Here is a 12,038-nt window from a genome sequence, read left to right on the forward strand (position 1 = left end):
TTGACTTGTCAATTTCTGGCAAAGCTAGGTGCCAAAACCCTCTCAGCCAGTACCCTCTCTTGATTACCATAGTAGGTTTCACAGCTACTCTCCCTTCCAAAATCCTCCCTAGGTCAAACAAGCAATCACCTGTTTGAAGCCCATCTTGTTCCATCTTTACCCAAGAGTTAGGCTAGCCTGCCTCTTAACTGGCAATGCTTCACTTTCTGAAGATGTTAACATCTGTCATTTGCATTCAGGAGACACTGCCAGTTCTAAAAAGAACTTAAGAACATCTTCACCATCTTTCTTCCTACCTTCCCCTTCCAACAATGAAGGCTTCCAATAACAACCTCAATATTCCAGCTGGAGGAGAAGTAATTTTCAACTCAAAGAGCAGGCATTGAAGCAACTCCCTCCCCACACCTCCAAAATAATGCAAAATAGTGCTGGATATCTGCACCACTGTTTCAGCTAGCCAGTAGCATTTGGTACAGAAAGGGCCATAAACAACATAATACTTCAGATGGTTTTATTGGTCACAGGCAAGGTTACAAAGCAGTTACACTGAATAATGCTGTCACAGTCATATCATAATGTGAGGTTGCTACAAACACATTTGAATTTCACACAGTGAAACTACTTCGGGGGGGGGGGAGGGGAATATCAAGCTTGTAACAGACGATGAAGAAAATACGCTTGGTAAAAGAAAAAATGGTCCCAGGATTTCAGCCCACTCAAACTGAAGTTAATGGAAAAGCTTCTATTGTCTTCCAACAGGCTTTGAATCCAGCCTTCTGCATCCCCTGACCAAGCTGTAATGCAAAATGTCTCTCTGCTCAGTCATAGGCTCTTCATTCTTCTAACATACTTGTGCGTGACGTATTTTCTTCTCTTTAAATAAGAGCATAAATGTGTAATTGACTATGCCAAACTTTATACGTAACAGAGCCAATTTTGGCTCATCAGCTTTAGAGAGAGTGGGAGAATTACGAAGGTGATTGCATGTGTACTGGAAAAGGAGGGAGTTCCTACACTCCTGAGTGCCTGTAGCAGCTGATTGTGTGTAGCCTGAAAGCTTTCAAGAAAGCTCATTACATGCTTCTTCAGAATTTACAACTGGTCATGTCTGCATTCAAGATGGGTAACTTATGCGAGTTGTAATTTGGATGACAGTGCACTAAAGACAGCTACAAATGCAGCTCTGATCTGGTCATTTGTCACCAAGAGACAAGTGAATGGCAGCGAGCATCTACTGCAGTGATGAGATGTGCCATTACAGACGACAATCTTAGCAGTCTAAATAAGGAAACAATCTCAGGGCAAAAATTACCTTTTCTTGACAAAAATGGGTTTTCAGAACTGCAGCTGACAAAATTATTCACCAAATTGAGAAAGACATCTTTGCTTCAAGAAAGCAGAATCTTTGCATCGAATTGAAGTTTAATTTGAAGTAAGATCACAGAATCGTTATAATTATTTCTGGGAGCTCAGAGATATTCTTGAACTAATTTCTTGTGATTTGCAGGTGACTTGATGCACCCAATTCCTGCTTAACCTGAGGATGCACTCACAACATGCAAACTGTGCATCAAATTCTCCTTAGGTGTCGGAGACACCAGGGGGCAGCAACATACCAAGGCTTCCCAGCTAACACAACTTCAGCCAGGCATCTTTTCTGTGCTGGGGAAGTTTCAATTGCCAGTCCTACTAGCTTAGGATTAATTTTTGGAACCATTATTTTATAAGAACCAAAGCTCAGGATATAATTCATGCTTCAAGGAAAACTGGAGTGAGAGGTGCTCACTCCTTATATTTCAATGATCACCAAGAATGTAGTTATTTCCAAGAACAGTATTTGTTAAACATTTATATTTGATCATAATTCATGCTTTATAAACTTTTCCCTCTCCAGTGCATATAAGAGATAACATTTTTGTTCGTGTCTCAGACTATGATGATCAAAGGCTGTTAACATTTAATAATGGACATGGTTCTACCACATTCAAGTGGGAATGACAGGAGCTGCCATCCTGTGTTTCACACATAGTCCACCAGGAGTCCCTGAGATAGAAATACGGCACCCACTCTCCTCCCTACTGGCATTTTGGTCGAAAGTTCAATAAATGTTCCAGCTTATTAAAAAAAAAAAGTTTTCATTAATTAAAACCAGTCTATTTACAAATCAGTCGTGAAATGGATAACAACATTCGGGGGGGGGGGGGGATCAGACCCTTTCAAAAGCCGGTAAATACGTTTTTAACTGTAAAATTTCAGCTACTGGCTGTTTTCTGTCTTGATAGAAGTTGAGTCCAGTAAGTAATTCTATATCTCTGACCCGAGCTGTATGAAACTTCATTCTCTCTTCAACCCACATGGACTCAGATTTGCCATCCTATTGGGACAGAGGAGGAAAAAAAGAGATTGTAAACCATCTTTTTTTGTTACATTTATTTAATAAGTTAGCAAAAGAAATTTTGACATTTCATAGAGACAGAAAGCAGTCACTGTTGGCAAGCATCTAACAAACGGAGAACACTGACTTACAAATAGCTATAAGCTTGCCTGAATTTAGTACTTGCTGCTACTTCCTCAATTATACGGACCGTGTTGCTGCACCAGAAGAAGTTGGCAATAATGTGGAATAGCAGGTGATGTCCAGCATCTATCCAACACCTATGACAAAACTATTTCTAAGCCTGACTTGGGCAGCGAGTTGTGTCATACTTTGCTGTAGGATAGGTCAACACACTTTCCATGCTTTGCTCTGGCTTATGTGGAGCATAGCTATGTGCGTTCCCATCACAATTTCAAAGTCCCTCAACTAGAAGCAACCGATGTTCTTCAGGAATATCTGTCTTCTCCCTTTGAGTACAGATTCGGCCTAGCACTGACCTTCCTTTGTGGATGATTCATCTTTTCCCACAAGCTCTTCATCCTTCTCAGCTGTTTGGATATTTGCGCTGCAGAGGTCTGTGCATGTATCACACTAATAATGGTCTCTAAATACTCTAACTCTACCCTGATAGCATGAAGTTTTGCTCTTTAAGCAGGGAACACCTATTTTCACATTTGAAGGTATATACAGGCTTTAACATAGTTCTGTTTACAGAACTATTGTTTTCTCTCTCAAGATGATCGTGATAGACTGCCACATTTTTACAGTCTTACTACTTAATTTCCAAGCAAAACAAGTTCAAGCCTGACTTCAGATGTATGTGTGGACTGAATAGACTACTTACTGCACAGCTTTCACTGTTGTCTTCTCTGTGAGGTACAATGAAAGACAAGACATCTAGAGACCCTCCACAGTCCAGAGGAGTTTCAGAAGTATTTTTACAACTAGTCAGCACAATGAAGAAGTGAGTTGGAACTGGAACTTCTGAATTACTGGGGTGTCTGAAACACAAAAGACTGCTCTGTAAAATCCATCAAACCATACTTGCACCAAGAACAATGACAGCACATCAGCTATATTCTGCCATATCAGTTTTAGCAATCCACTTTTTTAGTCCAAAGAAAGCTTAGGCCTTAGGAAGGAAAATTCCAGATTACTGTTTTGCAAATTCAGCTTGGCTTGTAGGCTGATCTGAGTAACAGGTTTGATGAGGTATAACAAACTGATTTATCACAAAAATGCCTTAGAATCCACAGTACATGGAGAGTTCAGCTGAAGTCCAGAAAACCACCTGCCTGCTGGCTTGAACTGATTTTGCTAACTAGTTTATTTGCATTCACAGCTTTGTAGTGGAACACTGCCAGGTCAGGAAGAGCCAACTATGCCACCAGGGATAAGCCCCTGCCTTGTCTGCTCCTAGAGTCTATATCAGAAGATTTCAAGCTAGCAGACATTCTTCCACATGCAACAGCTGCTCTTACACTTCGCTTTCAGAGTTTAGGATAACACATTTTGAGGGTGCATTTTCTCTAAGCGCTTGCAGCTTATTTCTTAGCTTCACACTTCCGTACCTTCTTAGGGCTATTTGTCTGTCCCTCTGAACTGATATAACCTGTCAAGGGCCCATCTCCACAAGATGCTTTCCTTGATAACAAATATCATAATTGTTTTTTGACCACTAACAGGAGAAAGAAACAAAGCATTAGAATGTGGAAAGGTTCCCACCTTTTCACCTTTTCTGGAGTATCATAGAGCCCATCAGAGTCATAATCAAACACAGGACCACTGACTACATTGATACCGTTCCTGGCTGCAGCATATTCAGGTAGCAGGTATTGATGAAAGTAGTTCCATAACACTGAAACACAGTAATAGAAGTGGGAAACAGATATCCAAAATAGAATCTGTTAATACAACTGTGCAGATTTTTCAGGAATATAAACAAATGTGATAAGCTAGAAAAATAATTAGCTATACAGCTGTTTATAATTTTTAAAGGTTGCATCTAACTGAGCAGCAGCATGCACTGCAGGATCTTCCTGGCATTGTGGTTTCACAGCCACCCTAACCACAAACCTGACTGAGGCATAGTGATGCTGCTCCCTTGTGTCCTTGGGTTTCTGTCACTGGAAAGCAAATTGCAGAGAAGCTAGGGGAGGGGAGGCAACCTGTGTCTTGCCACACCACCAAATTGGCCTGCAGAGCTTTGTCACACATACCTATGAGCTGTGAAGTGCCAATATGGTATTTTTCATTACAGTTAAGAGTCGACCTCTACTCTGTTACAAAACAGGACATTTCTTTGTCCAGAGGAAATGCTACCCTTTTTTTTCACTAGGAAAATGCTTAATCCCCCTTACCCAAGAAAGCCAGGTCTTCATATTTTTTTCTGAGACATTATTATTATCCTGTTTCCTTAGTAACTGAGGCCCTAGACTCTTGCCTGAAGCCCATCTGAGTTTAGAAGACATCCCTGAATTGGAAATTAATTTAACTCACAGAATTATATATGGTATTGGGGTTCTCTAGAGGATATTCAGTATAAAATCCCGTTTAGGTAGGCAAGAAAATGTAAGAGGTCAGGCGTTAAATGTCTTGCACTATGTTTTCATGTAATGAGCCAGTTGATTAGGAACCATAAGCTCACAATGGTGGGCCTTTTTCACAAGACTGATAATCCTACTTCTGGGAACTTTTCATTGAGGTAAGAAGCCGGCAGTTGAGGGAGATCTTATTTTACAGAGACAGCTGAAGCAGGAATCATTTACATGGTTTGGAAGCAACCAAAAAAAAATATATACCAAAAGCCAGTAGTCTTTTTAATATTCAACTGTGCATACAAAACACACATACAAATAAATACCTTTAAATGCGGGATACATTGGCACAATGTTGCTAGTAAGCAAGGCATCATACTGATGTTTCTCTCCATCTATCATGAAGTCTAAAATTAAAACAAGCAATTAATTACTTGGATTTGTTACTTTAAGCTTTCATTTTCATGCTTCGAAAGACTGGTGTAAAAAGTTAAAGTGTAAAAGTTAAAGTGGAGCTGACCTAACTTCGCTTTCCAAAGGTGATGTGGGTCTAAGTGCTAACTTCAGTACATGATGGATCCCATCCAAAATAAATAATCTCAGCAGCAGCAGCAGCAGCAACTGCTCTTTTCAGATGTACAATGGACGAGTTTTTGTGAGGTTTAAAAATACCAGAACAGACTTTTCAATTGTGGGGAAGGGAATAAAATTCACTTCATGAGTGTCAGACCAATTTGCTCTGACTGCCAAATCTAGGCATAAAAATAGGAGCTCTAACAGAACTTAACAAATTACATTTGATATGGATGTTTAAATAACCTACTACTCAATACTTTATGCAGTAAAGTCAACGTAAAATGCTTCCAAACCAGCTCAGCAACAATTCACAAACAATATAACCACTTACAAACAGATAAATATTTTGTAACATGTTTGAGAATCAGAGCTATGTTCTTCAGATCAGTGCTGAATTGCTCTACTAAAGACCACATATGGAACACAACAGTGTATTTCAAATAGAAAATAAACTTATCAAGGCAGGTTTTTTACTAAGTGAAATATCCCTAAATTTTACTTTGGATGTTTCCATCCAAACATGTTTTGGGTGTTTCCAAGTAATACCCTCTCACAAAGTGAATTTGCAATTTACTAGCTTGCCAGACTTGACTCAAGGTTTAGATGTTCCTTCCAGTTTCTTCTATGAGATGCCACTTTAGAAACTTGGTAAATTCCAAAGCTTTTGGAAAGTACTAAGTGACCTTGGACAATCCACCAACTGCTGAAGTGCCTAAAATGTTTTTCTTTTGCACTTCTGAACAGCAACAATTCAGCAACTACTGCTTTATACTCTGATTCATTAGGAACATCTATAATGGACTATACCTACTATACAAATCATTTAAATCAGATATGCAGTACAATGAAGGCAACATACTTACTTGGAGGAGAAAGGAATCCATAAGTTAGGCGAGGATGATTGTTGTAAAACAAACACGTCTGGTTATGATTAAAAGAAATACGAACATCCTTGTGTAAACAGCTGGAGATATTTTCTGTATCAGAAACCCATTTGTCCTATTGATGAGAAGAAAGTATCATCAGTAAAACAGATAGTTGACATATAATTGTCTTCAGTGTGGGGGACTGCAGAACGCTCAATATTTAGCTGCAACTGCCTTTAAATATGTGAAGGCTGTTAACTAAAATGCAAGAAATGTTCCTCTTTTGTCAGTGGAAAATGGGCCCTCCCATCTATTTTGTATATTTTGGAAACAAAGTGAACTGCAGCATTTTACTCAAGTTGAGAACATCATCTTCCAAATGAGAATCTAGAGGTGCCCACTGAAGATAACCTGATACACTGTAAATGTACTTTTCCATTCAGGCTAGCAGGGGCAACAAGATGTGTTAACATCTCTCTCCACTAGGCCACTTGTTCAGATTAACTGGTTGCTTCATGCCACTAACCTCAATATATTCAGCATCAAGCAAAGAGCCCTGCCACATTAGAAATACTTCTTTAAGATCATGAAACTGGTGTTGAGACCAGACTTTAAGAACAGCACTGGCAGACTGCTATGGCAGACCTACACTGCCAATCAATAAGCCAGTGCAGACTCATAGGGCTTCCCTATCAATGGCAATGGGCTCCTCGCTGAGGGAGCTGGGTCTCTTTAGCTTGGAGAAGAGGAGACTGAGGGGTGACCACATCAATGTTTACAAATATGTAAAGGGTGAGTGTCAGGATGATGGAGCTAGGTTTTTTTCAGTGATGTCCAGTGATAGGACAAGTGGCAATGGGTGTAAACTGGAGCATAGGAGGTTCCAAGTGAACATCAGGAAAAAATTCTTTACTGTGAGAGTGACAGAGCACTGGAACAGGTTGCCCAGGGAGGTTGTGGAGTCTCCTATGTTGGAGATATTCAAGGCCCGCCTGGACAAGTTCCTGTGTGATGTACTCTAGGTTACCCTGCTCTTGCAGGGGGATTGGACTAGATGATCTTCTGAGGTCCCTTCCAACCCTTGGGATTCTGTGATTCTCTGAAGGCAAAACTGCATCTCATTCCAAGAAGCACTAAACAGTCAAGGCCTGTCCTTACTAACATAGGACGGTAAAGTTCATACACAACTCCTCTTTTTATCACATATAGTTCTATTTAGTTCCCTGGGAGACAGTATCGTGAGATCTAAGAAACATTCAGGAATAGCTTACATCTTTGTTAACAGAGTATGCACTCCACAGAGACATCCTGTAGTCCTTGCTGTACCCACTCACATAGCGGTAATGGTAAAGAAGACAGTAATTATGGCTCTTTTGCAGAACCCTGGGGCGTCCATAGGGCAAAGTAAGCTCCTCTATCTTCTTAACTGTGGCAGAAATAGTGCTTGTTACACTTCAATCAATAATGGTCTTAAGCATCTTCCTCTTTTATATCCTCAATATGTTTGCCTCAATTTCCAATTTTCAAATAGAGAAGGCACAGTAACTAAAGCAAAAAATTGTCATTCTTACATCAAAGGAAGAGTTTCTATGCTAAGAAAATAGATGACAAAGCAAGTATAAAGCAATCATTTAAACTTACGCTGTACAAATTAAGCTTTATTTTAAAACAAAACAGTTTGCCATTTAAAACAGGAGATGGAACTAAGTTGCAAAGTTAGACTCTCTGTTGACTTTGTGTTTCAATTTAAATATAATGTGGGATCTGCTTTTAAGTAACATTCAGACAGAACAGAAACCAACTGTGGTGTTTCAAAATTTGCTAAGGGGACTATTTTAGTAGAAACCACAAAGTCAAATGCAAAAGTGACATTTAAAGGACTAAGAAATAGAGATCTAAATAAACGATACAATGAAGGACTGGCTGAATTTTCTGATGTGCAAGGACTTGCTTTATAATTAATGTGATAGTGAAAACCTTCCTTCTCCCTCTTTCTCATGGACCACCTCTCTTTATAAAGTTTGTATACAGAGATAGAGATCTCCAAATATTTAATGCACAATACTGCACAGGGGTTTTCGCAGACCCTTGCCTAAGGCATGGCTTATTTGTTGTCAAACTACTGCACCCAATGAAGAGTAAAGGCTTTCTTTTGAAACTATAGGAAAGAAGCTATGTGGAATCAGCAGAGGGTATGTCATTAGAAGCTGAAAAGTAAGGCAGAGTTAGCAACATAACTACTTTAGAGTCAATACCATTTATCTTAAAGAAAAAAAAAACCTAACAAAATAGAATCATGAGAAACACATGCTCTTGCAATTATTTGCTGCAGTCAAATGTCAGTAGGATATTTTGGGTTTTAACCCACAAGGTACATTTCAATTTCATCAAAACATTGAATATTTACATTTTTGCCAACTGGAAACAAAGAAAAAGAAGGTTTTCAAGTTTTAAATTCTCTGATGTAAAATACAAACTTGAGGAAAACCAGCATACCGTGGAAATATGTTAAAATAAAAATACTACTTTGCCTTTGAAAATGCAAGTATTTCCAATCATTACACAACTGGAACTATAACGAAGGTGTAAAAACATGCAGTCCATTAAATAGGTCACTACCATTCACAAGTTACGCAGAACTACAATTTCAAGATACTTGTTTTAAATGGGAAAATAAATTGAGCAATGAATGCTGCAGGTTTTTCTCCACAGCAATTCCACAACACATGAAAATGTCAAGATTATTATATTTATTTCTAACCCATCAGGGAAAAACTAAACATTTTTTCATAAGACTAAAAATGCAGTTGACATTATGTTGTTCTTACAGAACGTCAGGTTATGACATTCAATGAGGGAATATGCAAACTGAGGTAACTAATAAGCTCTAAATAGTCTAAGAACCATCTAAGCTGGTTACTGTAATTCTTTTATCTGTAATAATGCTTTTTATATCAAATTAAAAGTGCTTAATTTCATCAGGTTCAAGAAATTATTGATATTAAGACTAGTGCTAAGCCGCTTCTCACTGATAACCTAAGCCAAACTCTTACTGTTTCATAATCTTAGGTTTAGAGTCTTAGGTTCCTACCTGTGCAAAACAGAATAACCAAAGTAGGCTGTGTGCCTGGCCTTGCCATATTTCTTCAAAGCCAGGTTCAGCAGGCAGTCAAACATCCACCTACACATCAGCAGTCTGTTACTGTGAATCCATCTTACATGCTTCAGGGAAAGTACGCTGTATTGTACTAACTGGATTTCATCTTGTTGCTCTCATGAGTGCTAATTCTAAAAGAGTTCCTTTTAAAGAGTTCTGGGACACATTTTAAAGAGATGTGCTGTTAGCAAAAAAGATTCAAGAAAGTTCTACCTGCTCTTTGTACCAGGACAAACTACACAAGCCAACAGAAGCCTTAAATCAGCCCTGAATAAGCAGCAAGCACTGGATCTTGTCTGTTTCTGCTATTTAAGACCAGAGAGCTATAGTGAGGTGTTTCCAAATAGAGTTTACCTGCATAAAAACCAAGGTTTTATGAACACTCACAAGGCAAGGTCTCAGCCTATTTCTCTTTCTGACAGCCTAATCATCTTTATTTTCTTTTAAGGCATTAGCACTAAGGGCTACATTCTATTTTGACTTACAGTTGTCATGATTTATTTATTGTGTTACCTGCTCCATGCTCAAAATAGTTTACTTTGTTTTACAAATCAGGAGCACATCTACAGCCTTGCAAATTGCAGCTCAAACATAGTATGTTCAATAAATGGAAATAAAATATACATAAAACAAGCAAAAGCCTCAAACCACCTAAGAACTCAACCATATAAAATACCCCTTTTGCTTCATTAAAAGTATGCTGCCATTGTGATGTCAGTATTTGCATGGATTTCTTCTCAGGTGCATACATGCACATTCCCCATACACCATTTTTGCTTCCCATCTGGAAATGCTCATTACTTCAGTGCTAGAAAAGTCAAAAGTATCAGATAATACACACATCATAAAGACATAGGCAGTAGGATACACATTTATTTGTAGAACAAAGGGTTCAGTAGAATGATATTTGAAAGCCTCAGAACTATAGCAAGCCCTAGCAAGTCCTAGCAAATATTTAAAAGTACTTGAGAGTTGCTCAGAAGTTTAACAAACACTTCATATTTTAATAATTCCTACCTTTTTAACATTTTATATTAATAGCTAAAGTTCTTACCTTCTGTTTCAGTGAGATTTAAACGCTGGTGAAAATCCCTTACTGGCAAGCCCTATAAATATAAAGCGAAAACAGTGAGATTCTACTAAGTGTCCTACAAAGCATATTATGAGCCATTATTACACTGAAAGTACTGAGTGTAACATCTGCCTTGCACTGTACAGAACTGTGATATCTACTGGTGAGGGGCTATGGAGAATTTGCAGAAACAAACTGGTTTTGCCAAAGGCAAATCTACAGTCTTGGAAACCACAGCCCAAATGCACAACATCCACAGAAGAGAAATTTCAGCATAATTCAGTAAAGCAAGCAAGAACTGAATGCTTTTCTCCATCAAAGCTTGCTTCTATGGCATCTTCCAGGCTCTGCAGAACTGAATATGACTTCACATAAACAAACTGCAAAAATGGATATAAAATAAAGGCTGGTACCCACTAACCCTAGGCAAGATTTGATTTTGAAATCAACAGTAGGGAACTGTTCAGCTGGTGGATAAACACAGGAAAATCCAGAGAGTTTCATTCTTTGAACACAACACAGTTGTCTGCCTCCACTTTAACAACTTCAGTACTTACCCCTGTCCTGCAGGAGCAGCCAAGGCTCACTGAGAAGGCTCTTTGTCCCACCAAAGAACATTCAGAAGGATGGCTTGTTTCTGTGGGATGTTGGGGTGTGTAAACAGTATTCCTTAACAGATGGTTTAGGCGTCCATGAGTTCCATTGTTTGGTGCTGGTTTCAAATCAAGCAAATCTATGAAAGGATTCAAGTGATACTAGCAGGATTAGAAAGACTGTGGTACACTGCTGATTCTACTGTGATCACAAGGATAGGGGAGTCAATAAACCTGCCCTGCTTGCTGATCACAATGCCCAAAAGGGAAAGCACACATGTCCTAAGCTAGAGCTCAGGATAGTATTAGTCTGCTTGTAAAGAGAGACAGAACAAGTGCAAAAAATGGCAGAGGTTGACATCTGAGGAGAAGTGAACTTCCAGCATCCAAACTTGCAGTGGGGGACAGAACGGCAGTCTCAAACACATGAAACTAATGACTACATAACATTGGAGCTTTGGGGGGTAGGTCAGGGGGATTTCTGGTTTATTAGTTTGGGATTATTTTTTTTTCTTATATGAATATTAAATACATAAGCACCACTGAAGAGTAAAGCCATAAAAGAGCTTAGGCAGAACATCAGTTTCTGCTTACATCTAAAACATCACTTGCATCTAAAATTTTAAGATTCAAAATTGTCACCAAAGGAGCCTAACCAATAAAACATCTCTACCCTAAATACCTAAATTTGCCATTAAAGTTAACTCAAACAACTGGAAGCGCCTACCACCAATGCTTGGAGATATTTCAGACACCTTCAAAATACTGAAGAGATCAAGCTCTGTTTCACGCTTACTCCACACTAGCATTCATAGATTTGTTGTTTCTCCATTTAAGTCATACGGAATCGATGGAATAAG

At 38.8% G+C, this 12,038-nt stretch overlaps 1 protein-coding gene across 4 annotated transcripts in view; it reads right to left on the reverse strand.

Annotated features, from left to right (window-relative positions):
- Positions 1 to 497: 497 nt before the first annotated feature.
- The window catches only part of ENPP1 (ectonucleotide pyrophosphatase/phosphodiesterase 1), a 57,738-nt gene continuing 46,197 nt past the window's right edge, over positions 498 to 12,038 (reverse strand). For 3 of the 4 annotated variants that reach the window (XM_061378395.1, XM_061378394.1, XM_061378396.1), the window contains 8 exons: positions 11,143 to 11,318; positions 10,568 to 10,619; positions 7,628 to 7,782; positions 6,354 to 6,489; positions 5,241 to 5,321; positions 4,103 to 4,235; positions 3,222 to 3,378; positions 498 to 2,374 (listed from right to left, as the gene is read on the reverse strand). In XM_061378395.1, coding sequence (XP_061234379.1) covers positions 2,207 to 2,374; positions 3,222 to 3,378; positions 4,103 to 4,235; positions 5,241 to 5,321; positions 6,354 to 6,489; positions 7,628 to 7,782; positions 10,568 to 10,619; positions 11,143 to 11,318 — 1,058 coding nt within the window. In that variant the 3' untranslated portion in view covers positions 498 to 2,206. The remainder of the gene's footprint in view (positions 2,375 to 3,221; positions 3,379 to 4,102; positions 4,236 to 5,240; positions 5,322 to 6,353; positions 6,490 to 7,627; positions 7,783 to 10,567; positions 10,620 to 11,142; positions 11,319 to 12,038) is intronic. The other variant, XR_009729242.1, reaches the window with a different exon arrangement.

This window comes from Neopsephotus bourkii, unplaced genomic scaffold, assembly GCF_033783945.1.
Source record: "Neopsephotus bourkii isolate Nb327-2 ecotype Australia unplaced genomic scaffold, CSIRO-AGI_Nbou_v1 NB_1765, whole genome shotgun sequence".
Lineage (NCBI taxonomy): Eukaryota > Metazoa > Chordata > Aves > Psittaciformes > Psittacidae > Neopsephotus > Neopsephotus bourkii.